The sequence below is a fragment of the Pseudophryne corroboree genome, chromosome 2 (genome assembly GCF_028390025.1).
Source record: "Pseudophryne corroboree isolate aPseCor3 chromosome 2, aPseCor3.hap2, whole genome shotgun sequence".
NCBI lineage: Eukaryota > Metazoa > Chordata > Amphibia > Anura > Myobatrachidae > Pseudophryne > Pseudophryne corroboree.
The window spans coordinates 230515003-230534119 of NC_086445.1; the positions used below are offsets into that span (position 1 = coordinate 230515003).

General features: G+C 47.3%; 1 protein-coding gene across 5 annotated transcripts in view; it reads left to right on the top strand.

Moving 5' to 3' along the window:
- Positions 1 to 7730, top strand: part of STAT6 (signal transducer and activator of transcription 6) — a 447399-nt gene extending 439669 nt beyond the window's left edge. For all 5 annotated transcript variants that reach the window (XM_063952434.1, XM_063952435.1, XM_063952432.1 and 2 more), the window contains 2 exons: positions 55 to 156; positions 6814 to 7730. In XM_063952434.1, the coding sequence (XP_063808504.1) occupies positions 55 to 156; positions 6814 to 6895 (184 nt within the window). In that variant the 3' untranslated portion in view covers positions 6896 to 7730. The remainder of the gene's footprint in view (positions 1 to 54; positions 157 to 6813) is intronic.
- The last annotated feature ends 11387 nt before the right edge of the window (positions 7731 to 19117 follow it).

Here is a 19117-nt window from a genome sequence, read left to right on the forward strand (position 1 = left end):
TTATATTCAGTTACATGAATAAATATATTTACTTGCTATTTTTTTCCATTTTAGGTTTCTGCCATCATATTCCTTTGTGGAAAACAATACACCGTGGGGACAAAGTTATGTTCCTGAAGCGTCCACCATTCAACAAGAGAATTTCACTAGATCAGAGTAAGCTCAAAACTTTAAATATCTTCCATTTCCCCCCTATTACATCCCTCTATGAAATTAACAAATTAAAGTTCCTTTCCAAAGCAGTATAGACCGGCTATACAGTACTTTCATCATTGTAAGGCATTTCAAGGTGCGCAGTACGTAAGGATTTTGGAAACAGCCCCTAAAAATCATTCTGCATGTTCAAATAAGTGTGCACTGTGCAAACAGTAAGCAGCTTTGTGTATTCGAGGCAGTGCAGGCTCGGCAAGTGTGATAGCAGCTAGAATGTATGTGTGCATCTAAGTCAGGCATGTCCAAACTGCGGCTCTCCAGCTGTTGTGAAACTACATATCCCAGCATGCACTGACACAGTTTTGAGTCAGAGAATGCTAAAGCTGTGTCAGGGCATGCTAGGATGTGTAGTTTCTCAATAGCTGGAGGGCCGCAGTTTGGACATGCCTGATCTAAGTAGACACGCCCATAGGAACACATGGGCAGCGTACTATGTCACACCTGCGCCTCGGTGTGTGCCCATGTAGCTGAGCCACAGGAGGGATGAGCGTTGCTACAACTGTATATGTTCTCATTTAATCATGGGAATGATTCAACGGAATTGTAGCTGCCTGCATGCGATCGTACACTTGCACAGGTGAATTTCCACTTCTCCTTGGTCGGCGACTATCCCAACGCTGGTTAGCAACATTAGCAGCACAGTGTGGGGCCGCCTCTCGATACGTCTGCAATCTAATTGCGAATGCATCAGATCTAAGGTTGACCCCTGGCGCTACCAGGTGGTCAGCGGATATTTTTTTACGGAACGGCTGCGTGTGACATCACGCAGCCACCCACTGAAAATGGTCCGGCCTTGCCTGTTAATAACATTGCGGTCGCATCCATCAGGGATGCAACTGCAATGTGTATGGCCATGCAGCCGCTGTGTGGCCGATGCACATGCGCAGTTTGCTGCCATCGGCAAACTGCGCTGCAGCGCACTATTGCGGCCGGGTCTGATTGACCCCCTTAGTGTGTATGGAAAGTGTGCTGTGTTACACTGGTCATGCTGCACTTAGTGCCTAATTTAGACCTGATCGTAGCCGTGCAAAATTTTGTAAGGCTACGATCAGCCACCCAGACATGCGGAGGGGACGCCCAGCAAAGGGCTAATCCACCCCGCATGTCTGTCCCTCCCCCCGCCGCACAGGTACAAAAGCATCGCACAGCGGCGATGCTTTTGTACCTGAAGAGTAGCTCCCTACCACAGCAGCTCCTGCGTGCTGGCAGGGAACTACCTATAGCTCTCCGGGTCGCAGCGGCTGTGTGACGTCACACAGCCGCTGCGGCCCGCCTCCCCCCCCCGCATGGTCCGGGCACACCCGCGTTGCCTGGACTGGGCCCCCAAAATGGCGGCCCGACGCCGCCGGCCCACCCCCTCCCGCCCAGTGAACGCAGGGCTGAGATGCTCATAGCATCACTGGCAAGCGCCGGCGCATGTGCAGTTCAGACCTGATCGCTGCTGTGTGAAAACGCACAGCAGCGATCAGGTCTGAATTAGGTCCTTAGTGCATGTGGAAAGTGTGCTGCACCTAGTAACTGCATTTAGCAGATGGGAGAAATTTTCATGCAAACTGCAGACATTGGGGGTCATTCCGAGTTGATCGCTAGCTGCCGTTGTTCGCAGCGCAGCGATCAGGCTAAAAATTTCATTTCTGCGCGCGGGTATGCACCGCAATGCGCAGGCGCATCGTACAGGTACAATGAGCATCGTGGATTTGCACAGAGTCTAATGAACATTATTCCTGTCGCACGGCCGAACGCAGGAAGATTGAGATGAAGTGGGCGTTTCTGGGTGTCAACCGACCGTTTTCAGGGAGTACTTAGAAAAACGCAGGCATGGCAGAAAAAACGCAGGCGTGGCTGGGCGTTCGCTGGGCAGGTGTTTGACGTCAAAAGTCGTCCCTCCGTCGTTAGAATCAACGCACACGAAGAGAAAGTCCAGGGCTGATCTTGTTTTGAACAAAAAGATTTTGCAGGCGCTCTGCTGCACAAGCGTTCGCACTTCTGCAAAGCGAAAATACACTCCCCGGTGGGTGGCGACATTGCGTTTGCACGGCTGTTAAAAACTGCTAGCGAGCAATCAACTCGGAATGACCCCCATTGTGTAGTTGTCAATGTAGTTGATTTCAACAGTGGAGTACTACAATAGGGATGGATAGGCAGGCTCGGACTGGCCCACAGGGGTACAGGGGAAACCACCGGTGGGCCCCAATGCCTGGGGGCCTACCTCCTTCTCTAAGGATCAGGTTCCAGACTGTGCACTTGAATTATACATTATACATACAGTATGTTACGTAATACTGGACTATGGTGTATTTTCTACAGTGCATCTTTGTTATTAATCGATTATTAATCTGGTACATTATCATGCATGCAGCAGCTGAATTTACTGTATATATTTATGAAGGGGCCCAAAAGTTGCACTCTGTAATGGTTAGTCAAACCAATGAGGTGGCAGGACACACACCCTCTGCAGACTGGCCACACCCCTAATATGGGCCCCTACCACTGCATTTCCCCCAGTGGGCCCTACATGCCCCAGTCCGACACTGTGGATAGGGTTACCAGAAAGGGCCCAAAACACTGGCGGGGGGGACAGCACTAGCCTTATTTGGCTTGTGCAAAGCCGCACTAAATAAACTGGAGTGGGTGACCGTACTATACTAGGTATAATTATTCCTCTTTATTTTGCAGTCCCAACAACCATAGAATTTTATATACTGTAGTAGTAGGTTCAGAGCGGGAAGTGGCAGGGGTCCATGTTTTGGTTTCAATTCTGGCTCTATAGAAAGTAATTCACCGCTTGATTTGAGTATCTACTGACCCTCACAGGTTGACTGCATGTGATCCTTACAATGTGTACATTAGATAATGTCCCAGGATGCTGTTCTTCAATAGAGAAGACACTTCTGGAGGTTTTGGGGGGTGTGGCCGGGCTTAGACTTCATTAGGCACTGCCCCAACCCAAGAAAACTGCAGAGATTCATGGGTCCATGGGTAGGAGGTGGAGCTAAATGCCACTATCCACGTCACTTAGCCCAACCCTCTGCCTGGCACTGCAATTACAGTGACTTTCTCCCATACTGTGCACATCACGGGCACCATGTTCCTGGAGACCTGTGCATACACAGTAGACTCACAGTGCCAGAGACTACTCGGCAACTGCCCAGTGGAAAAAGGGGGGCTCACATGGAGACTGCATATGGGCCACCTCCCCTCTTAAGTTGCCCCAAGGATGCCACAGATGCCCAATATTATTGCAATGGTGATTTGGTATCTGTGCAAATGAGTCCATGATGGCAAAAAACAAAATGTGATATCATCATACTGTATAAGCGAATCACATAATAGACATTGATTGTATAACTGTATTGTATACAGTGGGGCAAAAAAATATTTGGACAGCCACCGATTGTGCAAGTTCGCCCACTTTAAAAGATGAGTTGTCTGTAATTTCCATCATAGGTATCATAGGTACACTTCAACTGTGAGAGACAGAATCTGAAAAAAAAAAACAGGAAATCACATTGTGTGATTTTTAAACAATTTATTTGTATATTCTTGCGGAAAATAAATATTTGGACAATCAAAAAGTTGAACTCAATACTTTGTAATATAACCTCGGTTGGCAATTACAGAGGTCAAACATTTCCTGTAGTTCTTGGCCAGGTTTGCACACAGTGTAGCAGGTATTTTGGCCCACTCTTCCATGCAGATCTTCTCTAGATCTGTCATGTTTTGGGGCTGTCACCAGGCAACACAGACTTTCAACTCCCTCCACAGATTTTCTATTGGGTTGAGGTCTGGAGACTGGCTAGGCCACTCCAGGACCTTGAAATGCTTCTTACGGAGCCACTCCTTTGTTGCCCGGGCGGTGTGTTTGGGGTCATTGTCATGCTGGAAGACCCAGCCACGTTACATCTTCAATGCTCTTACTGAGGGAAGGAGGTTTTTACCCAAAATCCCACGATACATGGCCCCATTCATCCTCTCCTTAATACGGATCAGTCGTCCTGTCCCCTTTGCAGAAAAGCAGCCCCAAAGCATGATGTTTCCACCCCCATGCTTCACAGCGGCTATGGTGTTCTTGGGATGCCATTCATCATTCTTCTCCCTCCAAACACGGCGAGTGGAGTTTATACCAAAAAGTTAAATTTTGCTCTCATCTGACCACATTACATTCTCCCAATCCTCCTCTGGATCATCCAGATGGTCTCTGGCAAACTTTAGAAGGGCCTGGACATGTGCTGGCTTAAGCAGGGGGACCTCTCGGGTGCTGCAGGATTTCAATCCATGACGATGTAGTGTGTTACTAATGGTAAAGTTTGTGACAGTGGTCCCAGCTCTCTTGAGGTCATTGACCAGGTCCCCCCCGTGTAGTTCTGGGCTGATTCCTTACCATTCTCAAGATCATTGATACCCCACGAGGTGAGATCTTGCATGGAGCCCTAGGTCGAGGGAGATTGTCAGTGATCTTGTATTTCTTCCATTTTTTAATAATTGCGCCAACAGTTGATCTCTTCTCACCAAGCTGCTTGCCTATTGTCGAGTAGCTCATCCCAGCCTTGTGCAGCTCTACAATTTTGTCCCGGGTGTCCTTAGACAGCTCTCTGATCTTGGCCATGGTGGAGAGGTAGCAGTCTGACTGTTTGAGGGTGTGGACAGGTGTCTTTTATACAGATACCTGTATTAATGGCACCTGTTTGAACTGGTTAACAAGTGGAGGATAGAAGAGCTTCTTAAAGAAGAAGTAACAGGTCTGTGAGAGCCAGAAATCTTGCTGCTTGGTAGGTGTCCAAATATTTATTTTCCACAAGAATATACAAGTAAATTGTTTATAAATCATACAATGTGATTTCCTGTTTTGTTTTGTTTTGTTTTTTTCAGATTCTGTCTCTCACAGTTGAAGTGTACCTATGATGGAAATTAAAGCCCTCTCTCATCTTTTTAAGTGGGTCAGCTTGCACAGTCGGTGGCTATCCAAATACTTTTTTGCCCCACTGTATGTGTAGATTTATTATTCAACTATTAACGATTATGAGGCTGATTCTGAGTCAGACGGATCTCTGTTAACTTGTGGAAATGAGATTTTGCATACAGCACATATATCCAAAGTGTGTGCATTCACACCAGTACGTCTGTCCTGTTCTGTATCGTACAGAACATGGCTGGATCTATCTTTCTATGAAATTGGGTGGTTAAGGTCAGTAACAATGCGAGTGCACGGAACCACCCGCACTTGTGTCATGAGCATGTATCAAATCTCAATGGTATGCAGTCTTAATGATCACATTCATAATGTCGACACTACAGTGTTGACAGTTATGATATCAGTATTGTTGAAATGTCAGCACTGAACATATTGTCATCTGCATAATGTTGAAATGTTCACACTGTCAACAGGTACAATGTCAACATTCTGCAGGGACAGGAGGGTTAGGGTGAGGCTGCTGGGTTAGGGTTAGAATATGGGCCGGGAGGCTAGGTATAGGCATTAGGGGCAGGGTTAGGGTTGGGCTATGGGAGGGGAGAGTTAGGGGCTGACAGAAGTGCTGCACAATGAGCCAGAAGTCATCAGGGACATCACCGCCACACCTGGAAGGCACATCTAGAGCCGCCAAACCTAGTAACTCACCACTAGACCACCAGAAACATTTTGTCAACATTCTATTTACATTTCATAAGTGTTGACATGATGAGTGTCGACTTGGCCATGTCAAGAATGCAATATGAATGGAGGGTTAGGTTTACGCACCCCCTAGGGAGGGTTAGGTTTAGGCTGCAGGGAGGGGAGGTTAGGTTTAGGCTGCTGGAAGGGAGGGTTGGGGGCCAGTGGAGGGGAGGTAAGTAAACTTAGCTTCACCATGTCGGGATTCTCAACATTGGGATGCCACGGTTGGTATTCTGACCGCCGGCATTCCGAGCACCGGGATATCAATCCCAACCCCAATTAACAAGGAAATTAGTACGCATGATCAAAACCAGGTAAGGATTAAAAATTGCATAGGCTTTCTCCTAATAATATTTGTTTAGTGTTTTAACTGGCCAGTGTTAGGATCAATATACGTGATGTGTCACAATTTACAAAGTAATATTTTAGTTTGGCTAACTAGAATTTTGATTGTCATTTTGCAATCACATCGTGTGCAAACTAGAGACATATAGAATGAAATGTGCATTTAATAATTGCTGGAAATATCATTTGAAATGAGTTAAGGGGCATACACATGGGGCGATTTTTTTTTGCCTCTTTTCTAAGCAATCTGTCTAAATCGCTTAGTAATTAAGCACAAATTGCTCCGTGTGTACACCCCATAGCGATGGTGATGCAAGGTCCCACACGTCGCCATCGCAGACTCAGATCTTGTGTGCTTGCAGTCAAAATCTAGATTGCTTAGCAAGTGAGCTCAAATCGCTCCGTGTGTATAGAATGAGCGATCGCGATCTACGTCACCCAAACCACTATTTAAAATAACCTTTCTTGGGGGGGGGGGGGGGGATTAGCACAAAATTGCTTAGCACATGTTAAGCACAAATTTCACCGTGTGTATGCCCCATTACTGCAGTTTATCTGCCCTTTGCATTTATCTGATATCTTCTTATTCATATTTTTATTAGACTTGATTTTCAAGAGATACTGGGACTTTTGGACAATGATATTGCCATATCAGGCATGCAAGATTCAATTCCCATGCAGTAAGACGTCTGGAAAAACTGACTCTGGGTGGTCACATGCTTAACAACTATTACCTAAATGCACCAAGGATTCATCACTGTGTTAAAGGCGAAGTTTCAGACTAAGAATTTCATTTGTCAAGCACAATATATACAGTAACTGCATTTCATTCATAACTGAAATGTTTGGATCTTCAGTACAGTCTTTTATTACTATTGATGGCACCACAGTTACTGAGTGATTGGATTTGTTATTTGCAAACAAAAAAGTCTGGGGCTCTAAGATGGTACCATATTATAAAAGTCACTTTTTAAGCTATACTTCCACTACCATGAGCATTGGCATTATGTTATGTGAAGCAATTCAACCAGCATGTTGGCTTCTGTAATGCGTAAGAATAAAATCTTATGCCACAAAGCTCAAACTCCTTTCTGTCCTAAGGCTTTTTGGCATTCAACAGGTTTGGTTTTACAGATTCTGGTGTTTTGTGCAAGAGGCAGCAGCGTGGAAATTCGATCTGACCTGATTGGCCGTGTGTGTAGGAGAACCTTCATACCAAAGAATTAGTCAGACACAGAGCTTTGGAAAACTTTTTGCGACAATCATTAATATTACAGTGTCACTAAGTACAGTAAATTGTGTTACTCCATAAGTGCAGTCTTTCAGTGCCTAGTAATAGTAACAATATTTCAACTGTATGCCTTTTATTGTAGAAAGATGTCTGACTGGGCAAGAAAGAAAGAGAACCCATAAATTGGGTGGGACATATCACAAATAATCTTCAGTGCTCTACCTTTAAAAAGCCTGTTAAAGTATATTACATGTACAGTATATATCACTCATTAAATATTTTGTCTGATGTGTGTATCATTTATTTTGTTACCTTTTTTTCAGAAAATATAACTGTTTTGCATATTTGCAGTCTGTTTTTTAGACATAAACTGCAAAATATATGAAACTGCCTCTGTTCCATGTTGGAAGTAACACAGGGCCTAATTCATAGCCGCACTTTGAAGCCCTAAGTGTTGTGTGCATGCTCAGTGGCCACACTGCGCGTGCGTACCCAGTGAGGTCGCCTCTGCCTGACAGTTGTGGGGGCGGGCAGCGTGATGTCACACGCAGCCGCTGCGACCCAGACAGTGGCCGGTAGCCGCCTGCCAGTGCAGCTAGACTGTGCAGGTAGGGTGCTACATGGCGGGTGCGAAAGCATCGCTGCCATGCAATGCTTTTGCACCTGTGCGGGGGGCAGGGGGCAGGGCCTGACGTGGGTGGACTAGGCCTGTGCTGGGCATCCCCCTGCATGTCTGAGAAACTGAAAAAATACTCTGCTCCTGGACTCTACTCTAAATTTCTGATTGTAGGTACCTGTGTTGAAACACCTTTCTCATCAATTAATTAGTTCAACACCGGTTACAGCTATCAGACATTAAGAGGGAAGTCCAGGAGCAGAGCATTTTACACCTGATGGAAGGGGTCATGTTGGAGGGTCTGGCACTGACTTCCTGTTCTGTGGAACAGGAAGTGGCTGCTGTAAGGCAGGGGCATCACAAGCCCTAGTGACACCCGGTGTGGATTAAAGACTTCATGTGCACCTACAGCGTGCACCGCTAAAAAGAGGGTGGGCATGGCTACATAGGAAGGGGGTGTGACCTCACGGCCTGACCCCCGTTTTCGTCACTCTAGGGGTCCTGAGAGATGCTGAGCTGCTCCTGGAGACTGACTGTCTGCAGTGGTGACTCCTACACTGTTACAGTGCAGTGCCTGGTTCCTGTCACTGAAGAGTAGCCAGCATTTGGCATAATGACACCCAGGAGCGGCCAGCACTTCCTGCCTCCTATAGTAATGTCACATCTGTAAGGCATAAGGGTCCATGAACTATCCAGCACTTACCAGGGAGTAAAAGCCGCTTCTGCTGCATCTGCTACTGCTGTGAAGCAGGAGGTGGCTACTGCAATTGTTACTAATAACAGCCCCACTGAGGAGAGTGAACAGTAAGTGCCCCCCTGGCAGTGTAGACAAACAGCAGGGATGCTGGACTCGCCCTGTCTCCTGTCCAATGGAGCTGCAGCAGAGATATTTTTTTTAAACAAACTTTGTTGACAACCAGCCCAAATTGACAGAGCTAACAGTAAAGAGAAGCAGTTTTCGGCAGCTACAGAAGGTGATACCAGTGCTGGAGAAGACACCCGACGGTAAGTGACCTCTGCTCTTAGTAACACCTGGGACACTTAGCACTGCCATAGGTGATTATGGCAGCACTAGTGACCCAGATGCAGCGCCAATTTTCTAGCCTGCCATTAAAACTAACAGGCTGCAGACATACATACATACATACATACAGAGAAGCAGTACTGTATGTACAGGGATTTTCTCTGCCTTTAGTGGTTTTTCCCTTTTCCTCCCTTTTGTACATGGACCTGATACTTACATCTACCAAAAATAAATCCACTACCGCATTCCCTCTTCTGAGAAAGTTATTGCCAATGTTACCCTCCTCCTACTCAGCATAGACCTTTCTCCGTATGCCAGTAGTTATGCCCATTGACAACCATACTATTTATCTCCCTTCATTCAGATTTCATAAGCATGAGAGGGAGTGGACACAATATAATGTATCTTTTTTTTTTTTTTTAAATAGAGTAATTTTTATTTAACAGCGTTTTTATATATACAGACATTACAGTGTACACTGGGAGGCACATTGGGATTACACGTTGTTCAAAGCATTGTTGTCACCATGGATATACGTATACTTATACTAATACGAATGACATTTCCCAATTTTACAGTTCCCGTGCATTCTTCCCACCATATACATATTTTCTGAAGTCTGTAACCAGGTCGCGTTTCACATACTTAACATTTTGTATTTCCTCCCGCCCCCCCAACCAGGACCTGTATTAAAAATTACCCCGTCTGTCAGGCCCTTAATAGCCCCCAACCCCTCTACCCCCAAACAAACCCTTTAACTAATTTAAGCCTAGTTACCTAACATGCGTGATGTGGTGTGGCGACCAGATATGTAAACAGCTATAATAGAGGAGAGATGGAGGTCCGGCTCAGCGCCCCGAGGCCCAAATATCACACCGCGGCGAGGGTCGGTGCCTCTAAGTCCGAAGGGCAAGGGATGAGTATGTGGAAGTGATCCAAGGAGACCATATCTTCTCGTATTTGGTAAGGGCATTATACTTCATGTATACATATCGTTCTTTTGTTAGAGTATCATTTACCAAACCTTTAAAAGCATGTATCGTGGGAGGTCGCGGGGCCATCCACGTCCGCGCGATGCACACCTTTGCAAGGGCGCACATGTTGCGGGCGTACAAGTCTTCCCAGCGGGACCCAGAATCGGGGTCTCCCACCCCCAGAATGCAGAATTTCGGAGTCAGCAAGCTTCTCTGTATCCCCGTATGTTCCAGAATCGACCCGACCCCGGCCCAGAACACCTGCAGCAGCGGGCATTCCCATGTGAGGTGCCAGAATGTACCTCCGGCAGCCCCGCACTTGGGGCAATCACCAGCGCTATCTGTCCTAAATCTGGCCAGCCTGCTCGGTGTCATGTATGATCTATGTAGAATAAAAAACTGTATCTGTTGAAACCGCAGCGATTTGGTGACCTGGCTCGGGTTACCCAGAGCGCCCTCCCAGTCTTCCCCGTCCATGGGACCTACGTCACTCTCCCATCTCTCCCTAAGACTTGAGAGCGGGTCTGCATGTGTCGTTTGAAGGAGATACGAGTATGTGAAGGAGATCACCTTAACTCGGCCCAGTGAATGTAGGAATGCTTTCATGGGGAAGGGGGAAAGCGTTGGGGCAGAATCTGCGAATTGCGCTTGCAGGGCATGTCTCAGTTGTAAGAATCTATAGAAGTGAGAGTTCGGGAGTCCAAACTCCTCTTTCAATTGCTGAAATGATTTTAACGTGCCATTGCTATATAGCTGGGACACCGAAACTATCAAGTACGGAGCCCATACCTCCTCGCCCCCCAGGGACCCCAGTTCACTAAGCAACCTGGAGTGCCACAGGGAAGTGTCCGGGTCCATTCCCTCGTACCCAAGTAGGGCCTTCAATGCCAACCATATCTTCATAGCCTGGAAGACAATAGGAGGTGATAGTCTGGAAGGGTTACCCCCCGCCAAAACCTGTGCCGGGGAAAGACTTGGGTAATAGCATCTAAGGAACGCCCGGCCTAGTCCATCTTCCTCCCCTCCTCGGAGCCACATGCCAATGTGTGATAACTGAGCAGCATAATAATACAGTTGGAAGTGGGGTAATGCCAAGCCGCCGTCCCTTTTTTGTCTGGTAAGAGTGGATAATTTTATTCTGGACCTTCTATTGGCCCATATCAAGGACGTCAGGACACTATTTAATTTTCTGAAGAACGCTGGAAATATGTAAACAGGGGACTGCAATAGAACATACAAAAGTTTAGGCAGCACTACCATTTTAATGAGGCCGACTCTACCCGTCATTGTCAGTGGCAGCTTGCACCAAGCTCTCGATTTGCGCACAACCATCTGTACCACAGGGTCAAGGTTTAAGGGCACAAAGTCCGATGGGTCATTGGTGACCAGGATCCCAAGGTACTTAAACTGGACTGTCCAACACAGCGGTAGGGATATTTTCGGGGTCTGGGGGGGGGAGCCCATAACGGGCATGATAAACGATTTGGTCCAGTTTATGCGGAGACCCGAGTACCTACCGAAGGTCTCTATGACCCGCAACACAATGGGCATATCCACCGCGTAGTCTCGAAGGAATAACAACAGGTCATCCGCATAAAGGGCTAATTTGTCAGTGCAGGGACCCGTACTGATTCCCTTAATGTCCGGGTGTGACCTAATCAAACAGGCCAGGGGCTCCATGGCTATGGCAAACAGGGCAGGAGAGAGGGGACATCCCTGTCTGGTGCCCCGTGTCAAAGGGAATGAGGAGGAAATGTATCCATTCACCAGGACCCTGGCGCGTGGATTCTGGTATAACAGTTTGACCCATTGTATAAAGTTAGGGCCAAAGCCCATGCTCCTCATAACTCCCCACAGGTATGGCCACTCAACACTATCAAAAGCCTTGGCCGCGTCCAATGAGACCACGACCTCGTCGGAAGGGAAATCATGAGGAGCCTGCAAAATAGTGTACAGCCTGCGCAAGTTAATGGACGTGGATTTCCCAGGCATGAAGCCGGTTTGATCGGGATGGATTATGGATTCAATCACCGTGTTTACACGGACCGCAAGAATTTTCGCTAAGATCTTAGCGTCTGTGGGGATAAGGGAGATCGGCCTGTATGACTCCAAGAGTTTAGGGTCCTTACCAGGTTTAGGAAGCATTATTAGAATAGCCTCGGACATTGAGGGAGGAAGGCAGTCAGCGGCATATATGTTAACATACATGTCTAGTAGTTGAGGTCCAAAGAACTTAATGTACTGTCTATATAGTTCCGTGGGAATACCGTCACTACCCGGGGATTTACCACTAGGAGCCGCCTCAACCGCCGACACCACCTCCTCCAAGGTCAGAGGCGCATCCAGAGCGTCCCTATCCTCAGGGGAAAGTTTAGAAAGGGGGATATTTGTCAGGTAGAGGTCTAGCTCCTCCCCGGAACATGTCAGTCGACTGTTGTATTCCTCCCTAAAATAACAAAGGAGTAGCTGTGCAATGTCGGGGGTGTTATCTGTAATGGAGCCGTCGGCGCCGAGCAGCTGTACTATCGTGGTCCCAGGCCTGTCGTAGTGCACTAGGTGGGCCAACAAGCTACCTGGTCTGTCCGCCTGCATGTATATATTATTGGCCCTAAACAAGAGGGAGCGTGCATTTTTGTCTGAGAGGTGAGCCAGCCAGGCCCCCTGAGCCGTCTGCCATCGGGCCTTCAGCGCAGGGGTGCCCTCAGTCAGGTAGCGTGTCTCCAGGTCCCTGCACTCGGTCTCAAGCTGTCTTTCTGTCGCCCTGCGAGCCACCTTGCAGGCAGCAATTTTGCCAATTAAGGTACCCCGCATATACGCCTTGAATGCATCCCAAACTACCGGAGCCGGGGCCGTGTCTGCGTTATCCGCGAAAAATCCCTCCCATGTGGGCGCTAATTCTGGGCATTCGCCCAGCTGGGCAAGCCAGGATGGATGCAATCTCCAGTATAATTGTCCCCTCTGACAGTCCCCTGCCAGTGACAGCACCAGGGGTGAATGATCTGATACCCCCCGTGCCTCGTAATGAGCGTCCATCACGCCAGGCACAAGCTCCGGTGAGACCAGGGCCAGGTCGATTCTGGAAAAGGAGCCATGTGTACTCGAGTAACAGGAGTATTGCTGAAGGGTAGGATTTCGAACCCTCCAGACATCTACCCACTGCATACTGTCTAGGAACTCTGCAAATTTAGATTTGGGAGGAATCAAGTCGCCCCCCGCTCCCTGTCTCGAAGGAGTCCTCCATCTGTCCAAAGAGGCATCCAACACAGCGTTGAAGTCTCCCAGGCAGATGACAGGAGTGTGGGGGGAGGAGGCCACGAATGAGGCAGCCTTTTGCAGGACATCGTATGAGAATGGGGGGGGAACATACACAGACAATAGGAAAAAATTTCGTGAAAACAGTTTGCACTCTAGAAATACGTATCTACCATAAGGATCTGTGTTTACCCTGATCATCTCAAACTGTACAGTCCTCCTTATCATCACCGACACCCCTCGGGAGTAAGAGGAGTGTGAGGAATGATACGCCCACCCCACCCAAGGCCTGCGGAGCGATAACAGCCTATTCCCCTCCAAGTGAGTTTCACTCAAGCAAATAATATCCGGGCCATATTTCTTGATCATTTTAAATACTAGGGAGCGTTTAACTTTGTTGTTGATGCCCCGGACATTCCACGCCAGAAATTTCAAGGGAGGCATGTCAGTCTAAGTATCAACAGGGACGCAGCTCTATTAGCAACCACCCGTCCAACCGATGTTTCGCACCTATAATCATATCGCCCGCAGGCCCCGAGCCCCGAGCCGGACCCCATAAAACAATGCAGGCCCACCACACCCTCCAATTGACAAACAAATAGGCTTCTTAAATTCAAAACGAGCAACATAATAACTGCTGAGAGGCCAACGGCGGCCCCCAAACTTCCCCCCACCCCGTATACCTCCCCGAACTGTGGTATACCCATATCCCTAACTAAACTCTAACCTTGGAGATCCCAAGGCCTACGGCAACACTGTACCAGGTGTACAGATCAATCAACCCCAATACAAAAACCCTTTTGTACGTTAATGTCACTTCTCAGCAAAGTCCAGAACTATTAAGCTAGAGGAAGCTCCCTGGACTTATACTTGGCCCATATAGGAGGGCGACCCGGTGTCAGTCTGGAGCCAGCTGGCGGTCCCCCGGAGCATACCTGTCCAGCCAGGACGCCGCCTCCCTCGGCGAGCCGAAGAACTTTGTCTCCCCGTCCGCCACCACGCGGAGCCTGGAGGGGAACAGCATCGAGTAGGGCAGATTCAAGTCACGAAGACGTCTTTTGATGGGAAGGAACTGGGCCCGGTCTTTTTGAACGTCCGCTGCAAAGTCCGGGAATGCCGACACCCTGATTCCATTCCGGAGTAGGGGGCCCTTCACACGGCCCAGGCGCAGGACAGAGTCCCGATCCTTGTAGTGCAGGAACTTTGCAATAAAAGTTCGTGGCGGGGCGCCTGGGGGCAGAGGCCGGAAGGGCACACGGTGAGCCCGCTCCACTGCAAACTGGGAGGTGAAGGATTCCGCGCCATATGCCTCTTTTAGCCAGGACTCCAGGAAATCTTCAGGGTTTGCCCCCTCCTCCTTTTCGGGGAGGCCCACGAATCTCACATTGTTTCTGCGGAGTCTGCCCTCCATGTCCAGGAGTTTAGTTTGCATTGTCGCGACTTGCTGTGTGACTGCAGACACCGATCTCTGAAGAGGGCCGCTGAGGTCCTCCAGGTTGGAGACCCTTGTTTCGGTTTCGCCCACTCTCTCCCGTATTCGCTGGACGTCCTGCCGCATCAGTGATAGATCACACTGTACCTTCTCCCTTTTGTCCGACAGACGTTGTTCGCTGGCCGCTATAGCCTCCAGGACCTGCTGGATGGAGGGAGCGGGTGGTTGTGTATTCGCCCCCGAGTCGGCCCCGGCCGAGGGATCCATTCTGGCAGGGGGGGAGGCCTTAGGTGATGGCTGCGTCGACTGGGTTGCAGGCTGTCGTGCAAACTTCTCCAATTTAGCAGCGGCAGCGCTCTGGCCACCCCTCACCATCGTATCAGTGCCCAGCACAGTTCAGAGTCTCGATATTCAGTGTCAAGAGGTATAGCAGAAGGGTGGTAAATGCAGTATCAGCAGCTGCCAGGCACTGGGAAAGCCGGCTGCCAGGCCAGTGGGAGAAGGGGGGAACCAGGTGAATTCAGTAGTATGTAAATGTAAATCCAATATGTGATGTTCCAAGGGTAAAGGCAGGGGAAGGCAGCTGGGGCCAGTCCAAGCTCCTCCAGCCCAGCACAATCACACACTCACTGCACTCTGCTGTAAGGAGGAAGGGAGGAAGCTGCAGGCAAGATGGCCGCCCAGCACCTTTATTATTCACTCCTCTCACCCTGCACCAGGCCTCAGGGGAGCTGATTTGAGCCTGTGTGAAGCCCTGGGGGTGCAGGAGTGAGGTGTCGCTGTCCCCAGGAGCCGCCAGCCGCCGTGTCCGCCTCCGGCGCGGGATCGCGCGCGCGCGCACGCACACGCGCCCGGCAGAGCTCCAAAACTGAGGCCGGGGATTGAATTGCGGCCAAGGCCCGAGGTCCGGGCGGCCGCTGGCGCGAGCCGGAAACGCTCGTTTCAGGCAGTGACCGTGCCCGCTGCCTCCCCAGTACTAATAGGCAGGAGAGGGGACCAGGGAAGACCGCAATATAGAGCCCCAGGATGATTTCAGGATCTTTTTCCAGGGAGCTCCTCGGTCCTGCTGCCTAGTCCCTTGCTGCCGTGGCCACGCCCCCCAATATAATGTATCTTAATGTAAAATCATTTTTTTTCTTGTGTACATATAGTTACACCCCTGTGAGGAGCCTAGCCTGTGCGATTTTATTTCACTAATGTAATATTATCATCTGTGTCGCACAATATGAGGCCTGATTACGATTGTATGCAATGCCATGTTCAAATGATCAATTATCGGCCAACTGCGCAAGCGCTGTGATCACAATACGCACGCACCAAGGTACCTTTGCCATGCCGCTCGCCGTAAGGATTTAATGACAGTGACAGGAATGGAACATTTGGGGGTCAAAATGAGGAGTGGCATGAAAAATGCAGGCGTGTCACAGCCATTTTCAGGGTGTGGTTCTGTCTCCAGCTGCGATTGCACACGCAGAAACCATGGCCAGTCTGCATGACCATAGACTCTGGGGAGTCGCTGTTCCTTGTTTCTGTGTTGATGCTGCATATATCAATGAGCGACTGTGTAGGCCCATGATCAGTTGAGTTTGTTCTATGAAAATACAGGTTGAGTATCTCTTATCCAAAATACTTGGGACCAGAGGTATTTTGGATATGGGATTTTTCCGTATTTTGGAATAATTGCATACCATAATGAGATATCATGGTGATGGGACCCAAGTCTAAGCACAGAATGCATTTATGTTACATATACACCTTATACACACAGCCTGAAGGTAAATTTAGCCAATATTTTTTATAACTTTGTGCATTAAACAAAGTGTGTCTACATTCACACAATTAATTTATGTTACATATACACCTTATACACACAGCCTGAAGGTCATTGAATACAATATTTTTAATAACGTTGTGTGTTAAACAAAGTTTGTGTACATTGAGCCATCAAAAAACAAAGGTTTCATTGTCTCACTCTCACTCAAAAAAGTCCGTATTTCGGAATATTTGGATATGGGATACTCAACCTGTAATGTACAAATTAACAATGATCACAATTTACCATTATAAATGAAAATATAGTTTAATAGCACCATACTGAAGGGGAAACACCCAAAGGAATAGGTCTAACAGTTCCTTTACATTGGGGCTGATTCTAAGTTGCACACAAAAGCGCATGCAGCAGCGTCTATTGGCAGTCACCCATCTGTGACTTTATGCAAATACCACTACAGACTCCTGCCTTTCTGTACATCCATTTGGCCAAATAAGCAAGGTCCAAGACCCACAATTAGCATGTATGCTGCAATACCGATTTCTGCATCCCTTATATGCCACTATCTGTTGCCACCATCGAAACTATGGCAAGTGCAGTTTCTCCGTCTGACTATGGCATTGACATGCCTTCAACACTCCCATAATACGCCCACTGAACTGACTCATTTTTCGTGCATTTCTAACCAAAACCAGTTACCACCCAGGAACGTCCATCACTTTTCTGCAACATATCTGATACTGTCTGTCCCAAACGCAACAGCACCTTCGTGTACATACTCTGTGTAACGTGTGTGCCTTATGAGTTTACAGAAATTTCTGCACATGTGCAATTGCAAAAAAATTGCTCAACTACGTGAATATCGGCATAGTGTGCGGCTGTATATCAGGCCCATTGTGTCTATAATTATATAGGTGTTAACACTGGAAAGTTAGGTTGCGTTAGTGTGAATAATTTCAAGTTTACAATGTTTCACAATTTTCAATAGAATTAAGTTGCTTTTTATGTGTTATTGAACCTTCTTTGTGTAAAATATATAGTAGTGCCACAATACAAAAGGTTATTTTTTTTTATAGATATAATAAGTAATGTCAGTTATATTCACCAGTATGTCACATAGCGTGATATTTTTGATATTGTGTGCTGCAACTGATTTCTGAAATTGCAAAGAAAATAAAGAGAGCCCTGGTGAAATCCAGGAAAAAAAGGAGATATAGCAGCTGACTAGACTGATCATTTGACTGTACTACATCATAAACAGCCTTTGTGAGGTCACACAGCTTTGTTATAACGGTCACTGCTTGGTATTGAACTGTCAGTTACCTGCTGTACCTGCTGATATGAGGTCTCACAGTGTAAGGTAAGACAATTTTAACAAAAATATTAAAAAAAAAGATAAAATTAACATTTGTCAAATATTTCAAATATGTATTATACAGATGTGTCATCCTACATCTTTGCTCCGTGCGCTACAAGTCACATTACACATAACTCATGAGTGCTGTGTGACTCGATAGCACTGAGTGCCTTTTTTTGTGATTTTCCCAGCAAAAATGCATCTCAGTTGCAAAGCAATGCAATATGATGCACGTCAGCGTCTGCTGATTACAATTATATGCAGCATGCCTATATTCTTTATGTGACTACGACTGTATTTGCATACAAAATGCTATACTACAGTGTTTTCCTGGAAAATTACACACAGAATATAGGCATGTTGAATAGCATTTTAATCAGTAGACACTGCTTGTGCACCCTATTGCATTACTTTGCGACTAAGACGCATTTTTGCAGGTCACCGAGTCCTGCCACGGCATGGCGTGACTTGAAGGTCTTTTTAACGTGACTGTAGCAAAAATGTAAGAAGACACATCTGTATATAGTTTCCCTATGCATGGCAGAAAACTTTCCTTAGCTATTTACTGTATGAATACTTCTAACAGCTCAGGAGGTGGAGTTGCTTCAATCCAACTATATTCCCCTTTCACACTAGTTGGGAGGCCTCTATGATGAACTTGTAGGAATATGAGGTCTCGTGGGTGGTTAAAATTGCTGTGATTAAGAGAATGTTCAATCCGAAATTGCTGTACTTGTTTATGTCTTTTCCTATGCTGAAACGTGTTAGAGGTTGGCTATACCCCTTGGATCTCAAACCCTGGGTTACGTTGGAGACAGACCTTCATGGCTACAAGTCTACTTCTAATTCAAAAGTTGCTACCCTTAAGGTGTGGGACAAATTCTCTGCTACCTTGAGACCATTCCTTCTGCTAACCTACCTCACCCTGCTTTGGCTCTCCTGATTCAATTCATGAGTTTGACTGTACAGAGTCAACGGGGCATTAGTATTGTACATAATTTGTTTTGTAATGTAATATGCTCAGCCTTGTTGTCATTTTCAATTACCTGCTGAAGACTTGCTCAAGGCTGGGCACTGGATCTAGTCTTTCACCTCATGCCCTGAGTCCTCCAGCAACACATTTGAAGTCTCCTATCTTACTGTATGTTTCTTATAGAGGTGGTATAACTTCTTGGTACAACCTCCTTCTATCTTAGAAAATATCTCAGAATTTCTCTATACAACTTAAGTGGGAAGAAGACTAGGGTAG